The sequence below is a fragment of the Grampus griseus genome (assembly GCF_964374135.1).
Source record: "Grampus griseus genome assembly, chromosome: X".
In the NCBI taxonomy this organism is placed as follows: domain Eukaryota; kingdom Metazoa; phylum Chordata; class Mammalia; order Artiodactyla; family Delphinidae; genus Grampus; species Grampus griseus.
In genome coordinates this window covers 57,434,171-57,450,585 of record NC_138999.1, presented here as the reverse complement: position 1 = coordinate 57,450,585, position 16,415 = coordinate 57,434,171, and the positions used below count along the sequence as shown (strand labels likewise).

Below are 16,415 nucleotides of genomic sequence, written 5' to 3'. Positions count from 1 at the left end.
CAAAGATAAAGAGGAAAACCTTAAAGTCTGCCAGAGAAAAAAGACATTGCAATCAGAGGAAAAAGGTAACAGACATCTCACCCAAAACTACACAAGGCAGAAGAAAATGGACACACCTTTAGAGTGCTGAACAAATAAAACTGTCAACCCAGAATTCTAAACCCAGCAAAAATAGCTATTAAAAATGAAGGCAAAACAATGACATTTTTCAGATGAGCAAAAGCTGAAACATGCACTATAAGAAATGTTAAAGTATGATCTTCAGAAAGGAATATGATATCAGAAGGAGATTTGGATTTACACAAGGAAATGAAGATAACCAGAAGTGGTTTAAATGATGGTAAATATAAAAAATATTTTATTTTTAATTATTCTAAAAGATGACTGCCTAAAGCAGAGGTCACCAAACTTCTTCTGTGAAGGACTCAAATAGTAAATATTTTAGGTTTTGAGAGCCAAATGGTTTCTGTTGCAGTTGCTCAACTCTGCCACTGTAGCATGAAAGCAATCAAAGACAATACATAAAAAATTATGTTTGGGGGGCTTCCCTGGTGGCGCAGTGGTTGGGGGTCCGCCTGCCGATGCGGGGGGCACAGGTTCGTGCCCTGGTCTGGGAGGATCCCACGTGCCGCGAAGTGGCTGGGCCCGTGAGCCATGGCCGCTGGGCCTGCGCGTCCGGAGCCTGTGCTCCGCGGCGGGAGGGGCCACGGCAGTGGGAGGCCTGCGTACTTCAAAAAAAAATTATGTTTGGCTGTGTTCCAATGAAACCTTATTTACAAAAATAGGTAGTGGGCCAGACTTTAAATTATAAAAATATAACATTTAGGAGATAACTGGAAATTTGAACACTGACAAGATATTTGATATTAGGGAATTATTGATTTTTTAGATGTACTAATGATATTGTGGTTATGTTCTTTAAAAACAGAATCTTTATCTTTTAGAGATACATATCAAATATTTACTAATGTAATGATGCTGGGGATTTGCTTCAAAATAGTATAGAGAAAAGCGGGTAGGGCTATAGAAGAAAGAAGATTGGCCATAAACTGGTAATTATTATTGAAGGTTGGGTACCTGAGGGTCCACATTACCATTCTACTTTTGTGTGTTTGAAATTTTTCTTAATAAAAAGTTAAAAAATAAACAAAAAATTCCTAATTTTAGGGACCATCTAAGTTCTTTTTCCTTTTTGCCTCCCCTCCCCAGGCCAAAATGAATCTAAATATAATCAAGCCTCTGGATCTTAAAGTTTACAGGAAATATGTGGACAGAGGCACATACTAAAAATACCACAAGGATACAATCAGCCAAATACAGAAAGTGGAGAATTCTACAAGAGAAATGACTGAATTTAAACAAATAAATTACATTAAAAAGAGAACACATATATTAAAAGAGACTTATTGGGACTTTCCTGGTGGCTCAGTGGTTAAGAATCCACCTGCCAACACAAGGGACACGGGTTTGAGCCCTGGTCTGGGAAGATCCCACATGCCGCAGAGCAACTAAGCCCATGCACCACAACTACTGAGCCTGCACAAGCCACACCTACTGAGCCTGCGTGCCACAACTACTGAAGCCCACGCGCCTAGAGCCCATGCTCACAACAAAAGAAGCCACCGCAATGAGAAGCCTGTGTACTGCAACAAAGAGTAGCCCCTGCTCGCCACAACTAAAGCCTGCATGCAGCAACAAAAACCCAACACAGCCAAAAATAAAATAAATTTTTAAAAAAACAAACAAACAAAGGAAAAGAAATGTTCCTTTAGAGAAAAGAGAGACTTACTAACCAAATGCAATTTGTTGACCTTGTTTGGATCCTGATTTGGACAAATTGTAAAAACACATTTTTTTTTTTTAGAAAATTGGGAGGTGAATAGAGATTAGATGATATTAAGGAGTGATTATTATTATGTTATGTGTGATAACAAAACAAAAGTCCTTACCTATTAGGGAAACATACTGAAGTATTATGGGTAAAGTGATATGTCTCAGATTTGCTTTAAAACACTCACAAAAGATTATGAAAGACAAGGAAAGACTGAAGAACGATTACAAACTGAAGGAAACTAAGGAAAAATAACAGCTAAATGCAATGTGAGATCCTGGATAAGATCCTGGAACAAAAAAGGACATTCGTGGAAATCCTGATAAAATTCAAATAAGATCTGTAGTTTAATAGTGTTGTACCAATGTTAACTTCCTGGTTCTGATCACTGTACTATGGTTATATACAATGTTAACACTAGAGGAAGCTGGGTGAGGGGTATACAGGAACTCTCTACCATTTTTGCAATTTTTCTGTATGTCTAAAATCAGTTCAAAATAAAAAGGTTAAAATAATACTCCAGAAAAAAATATGGTGGGGAAATAAAAAAGAATAGCAGAATGTTGATAGGTATATGGGTTTCGTTATACTACTCTTTATTTACATATTTGAAAGCTTCCATAGTAAAATGGTAAAATATATCACTTCCTTGTTTCGGCCATTCCCTCAAACTACTCTCCTTCCTCTCATCTTCTCTGATCAAACTGCTCTTCACTCTCCCACTCTCTTAATCCTTTGTAGTCTACACTAGTCTTCCCACAACTTTACTGATAGTGCTAATAGTGACCTCATAATCAAGAAATAAAAGAATCTGGGGACTTCCCTGGCAGTCCAGTGGTTAAGACTCCGTGCTTCCAATGCAGGGGGTGCAGGTTCGATCCCTGGTGGGGGAACTAAGATCCCACATGCCCCGGGGCATGGCCAAAAAAATAAAAAATAAATAAATGAAAGAAAACCTGCAAGCAAAAAAAAGAAAAACAAAAGAAATACAGGGCTTCTGGAAGATGGCGGAAGAGTAAGACGCAGAGATCACCTTTCTCCCCACAGATACACCAGAAATACATCTACACGTGGAACAACTCCTACAGAACACCTTCTGAACACTGGCAGAAGACCTCAGACCTCCCAAAAGGCAAGAAACCCCCCCACATACCTGGGTAGGGCAAAAGAAAAAAGAATAAACAGAGACAAAAGGATAGGGACGGGACCTGCACCAGTGGGAGGGAGCTGTGAAGGAGGAAAGGTTTCCACACACTAGGAAACCCCTTCGCGGGCAGAGACTGCGGGTGGCGGAGGGGGAAGCTTCAGAGCCGTGGAGGAGAGCACAGCAACAGGGGTGCGGAGGGCAAAGCGGAGAGATTCCCGCACAATGCATCGGTGCCAACCGGCACTCACCAGCCCGAGAGGCTTGTCTGCTCACCCACCTGAGCGGGCAGGGCCTGGAGCTGAGGCTCGGGCTTCAGTCGGAGCGCTGGGAGAGGACTGGGGTTGGCGGCATGAACACAGCCTGCAGGGGGTTGGTGCAGCACAGCTAGCCAGGAGGGAGTCCGGGGAAAAGTCTGGACCTGCCGAAGAGGCAAGAGACTTTTTCTTCCCTCTTTGTTTCCTGGTGTGCAAGGAGAGGGGATTAAGAGCGCTGCTTAAAGGAGCTCCAGAGACGGGCTCGAGCCGGGGCTAAAAGCGCGGACTCCAGAGACGGGCATGAGACTCTAAGGCTGCTGCCGCCGCCAACAAGAAGCCTGTGTGCGAGCACAGATCACTACACACCCCCCTTCCGGGGAGCCTGTGGAGCCCGCCACTGCCAGGGTCCCGGGATCCAGGGACAACTCCCCCGGAAGAACGCACGGCGCGTCTCAGGCTGGTGCGACATCATGCTGGCCTCTGCCACCGCAGGCTCGCCCCACACTCCGTGTCCCTCCCTCCCCCCGAACCTGAGTGAGCCAGAGCCCCCGAATCAGCTGCTACTTTAACCCTGTCCTATCTGAGCGAAGAACAGACGCCCTCCAGCGACCTACACACAGAGGAGGGGCCAAATCCAAAGCTGAGCCCCTGGGAGCTGTGAGACCAAAGAATAGAAAGGGAAATCTCTCCCAGCAGCCTCAGAAGCAGCGGATTAAAGCTCCACAAACAACTTGATGTACCCTGCATCTGTGGAATACATGAATAGACAACGAATCATCCCAAATTAAGGAGGTGGACTTTGAGAGGAAGATTTATGATTTTATTCCCCTTTTCCTATTTTTGTGAATGTGTATGTGTATTCTTCTCTGTGAGATTTTGTCTGTATAGCTTTGCTTCCACCATTTGTCCTAGGGTTCTATCCGTCCGTTTTTTGTTTGTTTTTTTTTAATTCTTTTTCTTAATAATTCTTTTTTATTTTATTAACTTTCTTTTATTTTATTTTATCTTTTTCCTTACTTTCTTTCCTTCCCTCCTTCCCTCCTTAAGACAACGAATCATCCCAAATTGAGGAGGCGGACTTTGAGAGCAAGATTTATAATTTTTTCCCCTTTTCCTCTTTTTGTGAGTGTGTATGTGTATGCTTCTGTGTGAGATTTTGTCTGTATATCTTGGCTTCCACCATTGGTCCTAGGGATCTATCCATCCATTTTTTTCTTTTTTTAATCTTAATAATTATTTTTTTATTTTAATAACTTTATTAAATTTTATCTTACTTTATATTATTTTACTTTATCTTCTTTCGTTCTTATTTTCCTTCCTTCCTCCTTCCCTCCTTCCCTCCTCCCTTCCTCCCTCCCTCCCTCCCTCTCTCCTTTCTTTCTTTCTTTCTTTCTTTCTTTCTTTCTTCTACTAATTCTTTCTTTCTACTTTTTCTCCCTTTTAGTCTGAGCCGTGTGGATGAAAGGCTCTTGGTGCTGCAGCCAGGAGTCAGTGCTGTGCCTCTGAAGTGGGAGAGCCAACTTCAAGACACTGGTCAACAAGAGACCTCCCACCTCCACATAGTATCAAACAGCAAAAATCTCCCAGAGATCTCGATCTCCACACCAGCACTCAGCTTCACTCAACGACCAGCAAGCTACAGTGCTGGACACCCTATGCCAAACAACTAGCAACACAGGAACACAACCCCACCCATTAGCAGAGAGGCTGCCTAAACTAATAATAAGTCCACAGACACCCCAAAACACACCACCAGAGGTGGACCTGCCCACCAGAAACACAAGATCCAGCCTCATCCACCAGAACACAGGTACTAGTCCCCTCCACCAGGAAGCCTACACAACCCACTGAACCAACCTTAGCCACTGGGGACAGACACCAAAAACAACAGAAACTACGAATGTGCAGCCTGCAAAAAGGACACCCCAAACACAGTAAGATAGGAAAAATGAGAAGACAGAAAAACGCACAGCAGATGAAGGAGCAAGATAAAAACAAATGAAGAGGAAATAGGCAGTCTACCTGAAAAACAATTCAGAATAATGATAGTAAAGATGATCCAAAACCTTGGAAATAGAATAGAGAAAATACAAGACACATTTAACAAGGACCTAGAAGAACTAAAGATGAAACAAACAACGATGAACAACACAATAAATGAAATTAAAAATACTCTACTCTAGATGGGATTAATAGTAGAATAACTGAGGCAGAAGAACGGATAAGTGACCTGGAAGATAAAATAGTGGAAATAACTACTGCAGAGCAGAATAAAGAAAAAGAATGAAAAGAACTGAGGACAGTCTCAGAGACCTCTGGGATAACATTAAACGCACCAACATTCGAATTCTAGGGGTTCCAGAAGAAGAAGAGAAAAAGAAACGGACTGAGAAAATATTTGAAGAGATTATAGCTGAAAACTTCCCTAATATGGGAAAGGAAATAGTTAATCAAGTCCAGGAAGCACAGAGAGTCCCATGCAGGATAAATACAAGGAGAAACACACCAAGACACATATTAATCAAACTGTCCAAAATTAAATACAAAGAAAACATATTAAAAGCAGCAAGGGAAAAACAACAATAACACACAAGGGAATCCCCATAAGGTTAACAGCTGATCTTTCAGCAGAAACTCTGCAAGCCAGAAGGGACTGGCAGGACATATTTAAAGTGATGAAGGAGAAAAACCTGCAACCAAGATTACTCTACCCAGCAAGGATCTCATTCAGATTTGATGGAGAAATTAAAACCTTTACAGGCAAGTAAAAGCTGAGAGTTCAGCACCACCAAACCAGCTTTACAACAACTGCTAAAGGAACTTCTCTAGGCAAGAAACACAAGAGAAGGAAAAGACCTACAATAACGAACCCAAAACAATTAAGAAAATGGGAATAGGAACATACATATCGATAATTACCTTAAATGTAAATGGACTAAATGCTCCCACCAAAACACACAGATTGGCTGAATGGATACAAAAAAAAGACCCATATATTTGCTGTCTACAAGAGACCCACTTCAGACCTAGAGACACATACAGACTGAAAGTGAGGGGATGGAAAAAGATATTTCATGCAAATGGAAACCAAAAGAAAGCTGGAGTAGCAATTCTCATATCAGACAAAATAGACTGTAAAATAAAGACTATTATAACAGACAAAGAAGGACACTACATAATGTTGAAGGGATCGATCCAAGAAGAAGATATAACAATTGTAAATATTTATGCACCCAACACAGGAGCACCTCAATACATAAGGCAAATACTAACAGCCATAAAAGGGGAAATCGACAGTAACACATTCATAGTAGGGGACTTTAACACCCCACTTTCACCAATGGACAGATAATCCAAAATGAAAATAAATAAGGAAACACAAGCTTTAAATTATACATTAAACAAGATGAACTTAATTGATATTTATAGGACATTCCATCCAAAAACAACAGAATACACATTTTTCTCAAGTGCTCATGGAACATTCTCCAGGATAGATCATATCTTAGGTCACAAATCAAGCCTAGTTAAATTTAAGAAAATTGAAATTGTATCAAGTATCTTTTCAGACCACAACGCTATGAGACTAGATATCAATTACAGGAAACGACCTGTAAAAAATACAAACACATGGAGGATAAACAACACACTACTTAATAACGAAGTGATCACTGAAAAAATCAAAGAGGAAATAAAAAATTACCTAGAAACAAATGACAATGGAGACATGATGACCCAAAATCTATGGGATGCAGCAAAAGCAGTTCTAAGAGGGAAGTTTAAAGCAATGCAATCCTAACAGGAGACATCTCCAATAAACCACCTAACCTTGCACCTAAAGCAATTAGAGAGAAGAACAAAAAAACCCCAACGTTAGCAAAAAGAAAGAAATCATAGAACTCAGATCAGAAATACATGAAAAAGAAATGAAAGAAACGATAGCAAAGATCAATAAAACTAAAAGCTGGTTCTTTGAGAAGATAAACAAAATTGATAAACTCAACAAGACTCAACAAGAGTTGAGACTCAACAAGAAAAAACTCATTAGCCAGACTCAACAAGAAAAAAAGGGAGAAGACTCAAATCAATAGAATTAGAAATGAAAAAGGAGAAGTAACAACTGACACTGCAGAAATACAAAAGATCATGAGAGATTACTACAAGCAAATCTATGCCAATAAAATGGACAACCGGGAAGAAACAGACAAATTTTAGAAATGCACAACCTGCCAAGACTGAATCAGGAAGAAATAGAAAATATGAACAGACCAATCACAAGCACTGAAATTGAAACTGTGATTACAAATCTTCCAACAAAGAAAAGCCCAGGACCAGACGGCTTCACAGGCGACTTCTATCAAACATTTAGAGAAGAGCTAACACCTATCCTTCTCAAACTCTTCCAAAATATAGCAGAGGGAGGAACACTCCCAAACTCATTGTACAAGGCCACAATCAGCCTGATACCAAAACCAGACAAGGATGTCACAAAGAAAGAAAACTATAGGCCAATATCACTGATGAATATAGATGCAAAAATCCTCAACAAAATACTAGCAAACAGAATCCAACAGCACATTAAACGGATCATACATCATGTCAAGTGGGGTTTAATCCAGGAGTGCAAGGATTCTTCAATATATGCAAATCAATCAACGTGATACACCATATTAACAAGTTGAAGGAGAAAAACCATGTGATCATCTCAGTAGATGCAGAGAAAGCTTTCGACAAAATTCAACACCCATTTTTGATAAAAACCTTGCAGAAAGCAGGCATAGAGGGAACTTTCCTCAACATAATAAAGGCCATATATGACAAACCCACAGCCAACATCATCCTCAATGGTGAAAAACTGAAAGCATTTCCACTAAGATCAGGAACAAGACAAAGCTGCCCACGCTCACCACTCTTATTGAACATACTTTTGGAAGTTTCAGCCACAGCAATCAGAGAAGAAAAGGAAATAAAAGGAATAAAAATGGGAAAAGTAGAAGTAAAGCTGTCACTGTTTGCAGATGACATAGAGAATCCTAAAGATGCTACCAGAAAACTACTAGAGCTAATCAATGAATTTGGGAAAGTAGCAGGATGCAAAATTAATGCACAAAAATCTCTGGCATTCCTAAACACTAATGATGAAAAATCTGAAAGTGAAATCAAGAAAACACTTCCATTTACCATGGCAACAAAAAGAATAAAATATCTAGGAATAAACCTACCTAAGGAGACAAAAGACCTGTATGCAGAAAATTATAAGACACTGATGAAAGAAATTAAAGATGATACAAATAGATGGAGAGATATACCATGTTCTTGGATTGGAAGAATCAACATTGTGAAAATGATGCTACTACCCAAAACAAACTACAGATTCAATGCAATCCCTATCAAACTACCACTGGCATTTTTTACAGAACTAGAACAAAAAATTTCACAATTTGTATGGAAACACAAAAGACGCCGAATAGCCAAAGCAATCTTGAGAAAAAAAAACGGAGCTGGAGGAATCAGGCTCCCTGACTTCAGACTATACTACAAAGCTACAGTAATCAAGACAGTATGGTACTTGCACAAAAACAGAAAGATAGATCAATGGAACAGGATAGAAAGCCCAGACATAAACCCACACACATATGGTCACCTTATCTTTGATAAAGGAGGCAGGAAAGTACAGTGGAGAAAGGACAGCCTCTTCAATAAGTGGTGCTAGGAAAACTGGACAGGTACATGTAAAAGTATGAGATTAGATCACTCCCTAACACCGTACACAAAAATAAGCTCAAAATGGATTAAAGCCCTAAATGTAAGACCAGAAACTATCAAACTCTTAGAGGAAAACATAGGCAGAACACTCTATGACATAAATCACAGCAAGATCCTTTTTGATCCACCTCCTAGAGAAATGGAAATAAAATAAACAAATGGGACCTAATGAAACTTCAAAGCTTTTGCACAGCAAAGGAAACCATAAACAAGACCAAAAGACAACCATCAGAATGGGAGAAAATATTTGCAAATGAAGCAACTGACAAAGGATTAATCTCCAAAATTTACAAGCAGTTCATGCAGCTCAATAACAAAAAAACAAACAACCCAATCCAAAAATGGGCAGAAGACCTAAATAGACATTTGTCCAAAGACGATATACAGACTGCCAACAAACACATGAAAGAATGCTCGACATCATTAATCATAAGAGAAATGCAACTCAAAACTACAATGAGATATCATCTCACACCAGTCAGAATGGTCATCATCAACAAATCTAGAAACAATAAATGCTGGAGAGGGTGTGGAGAAAAGGGAACCCTCTTGCACTGTTGGTGGGAATGTAAATTGATACAGCCACTGTGGAGAACAGTGTGGAGGTTCCTTAAAAAACTACAAATAGAACTACCATATGACCCAGCAATCCCACTACTGGGCATATACCCTGAGAAGACCATAATTCAAAAAGAGTCATGTACCAAAATATTCACTGCAGCTCTATTTACAATAGCCCAGAGATGGAAACAATCTAAGTGTCCATCATCAGATGAATGGATAAAGAAGATGTGGCACATATATACAATGGAATATTACTCAGCCATAAAAAGAAACGAAATTGAGCTATTTGTAATGAGGTGGATAGACCTAGAGTCTGTCATACAGAGTGAAGTAACTCAGAAAGAGAAAGACAACTACCATATGCTAACACATATATATGGAATTTAAGAAAAAAATAAATGTCATGAAGAACCTAGGGGTAAGACAGGAATAAAGACACAGACCTACTAGAGAATGGACTTGAGGGTATGGGGAGCGGGAAGGGTAAGCTGTGACAAAGCGAGAGAGAGGCATGGACATATATACACTACCAAACGTAAGGTAGATAGCTAGTGGGAAGCAGCCGCATAGCACAGGGAGATCAGCTCGGTGGTTTGTGACCACCTGGATGGGTGGGATAGGGAGGGTGGGAGGGAGGGAGACGCAAGAGGAAACAGATATGGGAACATATGTATATGTATAACTGATTCACTTTGTTATAAATCAGGAACTAACACACCATTGTTAAGCAATTATACTCCAATGAAGATGTTAAAAAAAAAAAGAAATATAAGAATCCTTCCTCAGTTTCACCCTTTGAATATTCTTCAGCACTTAATGTGTAAACCAACCTGTTTTGAAGTCATTATTCTCCCTTTACTACTACGATACTGCCCTTTCAAGCTCCAGGATTGCTTGTTTTGAGCTTTCTTGCTGCCTGCTACTGCTAGGGTAGACGGGGCAGTGCAGAAGGAATGGCCTTTGAAGCCAAACGGGCCTTTGCCCTCCCTTGGAAACAACACTGCTACAAGAATTAGATAACACCTGCATGTCACCTAGCACATAGTCAATGCTCAACATGTGGTATCTGGAGAGCCTTGGTTAAGAGTGCAAGCTCCTGGAGGCAGGCAGCCTGAGTTCCAATCCTAGCTCCATCATTTACTACCTGTGTGACAATGAGCAGGTTCCTTTTCCTCTCTGTGCCTCAGTTTCCTCATCTGTAAAATTGAGATGATGGTACTATCATCACAGGGTTGTCCTGAGGAAGAAATATATTAATACAAGTAAACCACTTAGTAGCAGGCTCACAGAAGGGGACAGATACATGTCAAGAGCTCAGGTTCAAGATTCCCAGGGAGTCGATTCAGGTTCTGTCACTGCTGTAGAATAAAGTATTTGGCTAGCCTTTGTCCTTTGTTCCTGGGAGGTAGCCTCTAAACTCCTGGGATTTCCTAAATGATAGTAATATTTTTGTTATTCATAGTGGGCCCTAATAGTTTAGCTAACAGGTGAGCCCTGGTAGACAGCTAGTTTATGTTAATGAGATGACAGCATGGTGGCTAACCACTGCTAAAAGACCAAACACAAGATTAGAGGATTGGGGGGTTTGAGTCCTGTGATACAAACCTGGCCTCTTGGAAGCGGAGGAGGCAATGATCCATTCAACCACACCTACATAATGAAAACTCAATAAAAACTAGATATGTGGGTGAGCTTTCCTGGTTGGCAATATTCTGCATATTGTCACACATCAATGTATCAGGAGAGTAACAGGGTCCTGTCCTGACTCCACAGAGAGAAGACAAGGACATTTTGTGTTAGGGACCATCTCAGACCTCAACCTAAGCATCTCCCCCTTCTGTTGGTTTCTGTTGTATCCTTTTGCTATAATAAAAGTGTAATTTTAAGTACAGCATTGTCCTGAGTTCTGTGAATCATTCTAGGGAATTACAGAGCCTGAGGGGATCACGGGAACTCCTGAATTTGTAGCCAGTAGGTCAGAAGTGAGGGTGGTCCTGGTCCTTCAGCTGGTATCTGAAGTGAGGACATTCTTATGGAAGACTGTGCCCTTAACTGGGGAAGTTTGGCCTAACTCCAGCTACTTGGTTTCAGAAGTCACTGCAGTCACTAAAGTGCCATGTGATTCCCACTCATCCCCCATCCCAACCCTTCCTCAGTATCTCTTCCCCAGAGAATCAGTGACATTGCTCAGCGAACTGAGGCAGGATCTGTGGCTCTCTAGCCCCATATATGAGACAATACCACCAGGACCTCAGCTAGTGGACCCTGCTCTGACTAGCCCCTCAGTGGAGATGAAAGGTGACTTGGACCCCATGTCCCTCCCCTTCCTCTGTGCAGGCAGCCTTGTGCACATACATACACATGTGTGCACATAAACACACGTGCACACTTTGCTGCCTGGCTTGGGCCAATGAGGGGAGGAGATAGAGGCAGGGCCAAAAACACACAGTAAAAGTAGGGACTGCAGCCTTAAGAAAGTGGCTGGGAGCAGATGGCTCATACTATTGACCAAAATCCTAAAGAGAGAAAGGAGTCAACAAGGTGGAGGGAGGGGTGGGGTGGATCAAGCAGGAAACAGTTCAGTCCAAGAGGTGGAGGTCGGGGCTTAGTGGCATGGTCTCTAGCCAGCACCTTCACCTGGGACCAGCTTCCTTCCAGACCCCAGGCTATAGCGATTATTATGGCTCTTTTTCCTGCTCCTTAAACAGACAGGCAATAGACAGGCATTACCCAATATTCTGTATTTTCAACTCTATGCAGATGACTCCTAAATCAACCTTTCTAGTCCTGACCTCTTGTGAGCCCTTAAGTCCAGATTTCAGTGTCCAACTACCTGTTGGATATCTATTGGATGGCCTGCCAATATCTCAAACTAAACATTTCCAAAAGTGAATTAATCAACTTTTAGGGCCCTCATTCTCCTCTTCTGTATTTCTGTTCAGGGTATCACTTCCTCCCATTTGTCTATAGTCTTGTTTTTCAAAATGTGATACTGGGAGGAGCAGCAGCAGCACCACCTGACAGCTTATTAGAAATGCAGAATGTTAGGCCTCATCCCAGACCTACTAAATCAGAATCTGCAATTTAACAAAATACCCCAGATGACTGCTATGCACATTAAAGTTTGAAAAGCACTATGTAAGACACATTCTCCCTAGCACTGCAAACCCTCGAGCATTCCGCCTTACTCAAATCTTCACATCTGCTACTGCTGTAGTCCAAACAGTCATCAATTCTTCCTGGAACTACCGCAAACACTTGCACTGGTATCCTAGATTCCAGATACTCCCCATGGTAACTCCTCTGTTATGTTGTCAAATTCATGATTTAAAACACTTCCCTCCTCAAAAATTTCCAGTGGCTCCTTGTTGCCTATTAAACCTCCCGGCATAGTAGTCAATAAGAAGAAATAACACTACATGATTATTATGTGCCAGGCACTCTACCAAGTGTTTTATGTGTTTTAACTCATTTAATCCACCGAACAACCCTGTAAGTATTACTTTATCTCCATTTTACAGACAGGGAAACTGAGGCATGGAGGGGTTTGGTAATTTCCCCAATATCCTACAGTTAGTTAAGTGACAGAGCATAGAACCAAACCTAGACGACTTGACCCCAGAGCACACATCCATAACCACTGTTCCATATTGCCTCCCTAATTTAGTAGCCTTATCTTTTAAGGTTTACCTCCTAATACTTCCCTGTGCTTCAGCCAAAGTAATCTCTCTGTTGTTCTGCAAATGCATTAGCACCTCCTAACCTCTGTACCTTCACCAATGAGAGGCTCTGTAGCATTACTGGAAATAGTCTTGGTTTCAGAAGCAGACCTAAGTTCAATTTTCAGCCTAGCCACCCTGGGGAAATCATCAAATCTCTCTGAGTCTCATCCCCTCACCTGCAAGTAAAACATAGTTCAAAAACCACCTGAACTAGCTGCTGTGAAGTTTAGAAAATATGCAGAGGATGTTTAGTACAATCCTGGCACATAGCAGGTGGTCAATCATTGATAGCTCTTATGCTCACCTGCAATTCAAATCCTACCCATCCTCTGAGGCCCCCTCAAATGTAACTTCTACCATGTAGCTTGCTTCATCACCCCAACTAGACATGATAGCATCTTCTTTTAAATTTTGTTAATATTTTATGTGTAACTTTCTTATATAGTGTCTTATTTTAGCATTATACATTTGTCTTATCCCTACAAATTAGACTGTAAGCATAAGGAAAGGCCATTTGTATTTCCTAAAGCAACTAGCATAGTGTATTACACACTGTGGGAGTTCAATAAACATTGTTGAATAGAAGTGGACTGGATACTGAGTAATGAGTAACCAGAACCACTAAAATTAATTGGGGGAAAGCTTCATAAAAGAGAAGTGGGTCAGTTTAGACGAAAGGAACTAAAAACACCTAAGCACCTGTAACTACGTCATACCAGGCACTATGCATATATTAGTTCATTTAGTACTCTAATTCTGTGGTGACTTACTACCCTCATTTTCCAAATGAGGAAACTGGGGTTCAGAGTGACTTCCTCAAGGTCAGAAGTCTTCCATGAGAACTTGGACCTACTCACTCTCTTTCACTGTTGTATCTTCAGTGCCTAAAAGAGTGCCTGGAACATAGCGGATACTCAATAAATATCTGTCAAATGAAGTGATGAACAAACAGAGCTAGTAAGCAGAACCAAAACTAGAATCAGTTTCACCTGACTCCCAGGTCAGTCCTCTACTATGTTAAGTTGCCAATTTAAAACAGAGAAAAGGGATGTACCATTTATTGAGCAACTACTATATAATTAAACACTATTTGGTATATAACTAAACGTTTGGGAGGAGGGATTGGGGGGCAGAATGTTGAGCTGACTACACTCAGTTATGGCACTGATTGTGTTAGACACTTCACATAATTTGTCACTACAACTTTGTAAAAACTCTTTGAGGCAGGTATTTTTAACTCCATTTTACAGATGAAAAAACTCTCCATGAAATGACTTGCCCAAATTCACACAAGCGGCAGAGTGGGTGATAACTTTACCTCCAAGTTAACTTTAACTCCAAAGCCTGTGTTCTTAAATACCTGTTCAGGCTTTGGAATTGTAGTATTTGCAGTAGAAATCCTATCCTCTGCAGAGACAGGAGCAAGAGAGCATGAAGAGGACTGCAAGGAGCTGCGACAGGGAGGGCAGGGATAAAACCAAGACGACTGGGGGTCACTGAGCAAATCAACAGTCAAGTTATAACGTCCCATGGGAAGTAATCTCTCATTAATCCCAGAATGCTGCTACTCCAACAAGGGCTAGTGACAAGTCTCCATAAAATGAGGGGACAGCAGATGCAAAGATACTTAAATCGCCTAAAGCTCAGCATTTAACAAAATGCAGGGGACGAGGATAAAAAGGAAAGTGAATGAAAGTTTCACAAGAAGGCGTGGAAACAACGCGGGTGGGGGGAAGCGGTTAGCCCAAAGAACAGGCGCAGTGTTGGGACCTGGTCTGGCATCGGGTACAGGAAGGACCTGCCGTGAGGAAGGGATTCCGGCTCTTTCACGCCACGAGCCCGTCGCCCGACTTCCTTAAGGGGCATCTGCCTCACCCTCGGTCCCTTCTGTCGCAGAACCCAAGCTCACCAGGGGCCTGGGCGTTGCTGTCCCTGGGTCTCCGGGAGACTCCGCCGCTTCCGCCATCTTGGCCCTCCTTCTCCCGGGTCGCTCCCACAGGCCTTTGCGGAACCTGAGACGTGGAGGCCGCGGCCCGTCAGCGCGTCTGCGCGTGGCGGCCGCGTCACCGAAGAGCGCCTAGCAGCTGCTAGCGGCCCCGGCCCTCGGCCCTCCTCCCTTGTCCTCTGGGTGGGGGGCAGGGGTTCGCGTCGCCTCGCTTCCCTTCTTCTGGGCCACGGGTCTCGCTGGACACGCTCCCTTTTTAACACTCCACCCCGATCCTCAGCGCACTCCCGTCGGCCGCGGGGCCGCCACTTCCTTCTCTCCCCCTCCCACCTCTTCGCGCCCCGCCCCCGCCAGCGTCTGCTTCCGGCTCTCTGGAGGAGGCTTGGGGTGCCGCCTCCCACACCAGCACTGCACCTTAGGGAAAAAGCCTGCCCCTCCCCCAGCGGCCGAGAGACTTCCTTTCCCAGTTGCTGAATAAAGGGATGAAGCGCACCTTAACAACTGCTCCCTCCACTGTCGCCCTCGCCTGGATGATTACCTGCGCTTCTCATTCCGCTACTTAGCAGCTTCCCACTTACTGGACTGTTACAAGCTTTCATACTGTCTCCACACCGACCTCCGAAATTGCTTTTCTCCCTCACCCCCTTGGGGTCGGGTGGGGGGAAACTTCTCTGTATGCATTGGCCAACATTTTAATCCCACCACAATTTACCACAGTTTACAAAGTTGCTAAGCGATTTAGGGCAAGTACTGAAGATGTTCAAGGCTGAAAGAGGGCGATTATTGTAAGAATAACTTTTTAAAGAAAACTGCATGTCCCTATCTCGTTTTCCTGTCCTATCTCGGGACTTTCTCTGTGTTTCAGACTCCATTTCACCTCACCTCAGGCTAAAATGAGCTCAGGCAATACATCCATTGTTGATACAAGCAATATGCAGGGTACTGAGTGCCCACTGGGGCAAATAATTACCAGTTTTCCACTTTTAACAAACAGGGTAGGGGATGATGTGAACTAGCCTTATTTTTTTGGATGGGCAATCTAGGAAAGCACACAAGTAGTAAACTTAAGAAGAAAGAATGTGGCTGTAGTGTGAAGAAATTCCCAAACTAATGAGATGTGTGTGTGTGTTTGTTGTTCTGTTTTGTTTAAATATTCTTATAATTCTCCTTCTCAGACCAAGCACAG

At 42.2% G+C, this 16,415-nt stretch overlaps 1 protein-coding gene across 3 annotated transcripts in view; it reads right to left on the bottom strand.

Annotated features, from left to right (window-relative positions):
* Positions 1-15,545, bottom strand: part of YIPF6 (Yip1 domain family member 6) — a 34,572-nt gene extending 19,027 nt beyond the window's left edge. For all 3 annotated transcript variants that reach the window (XR_014298488.1, XM_082680873.1, XM_082680874.1), the window contains exon 1: positions 15,194-15,545. Coding sequence is in view for 2 of the 3 variants with exons in the window: in XM_082680873.1 (XP_082536999.1) it covers positions 15,194-15,250 (57 nt within the window). In the remaining variant the exon portion in view is untranslated. The remainder of the gene's footprint in view (positions 1-15,193) is intronic.
* Positions 15,546-16,415: the final 870 nt, after the last annotated feature.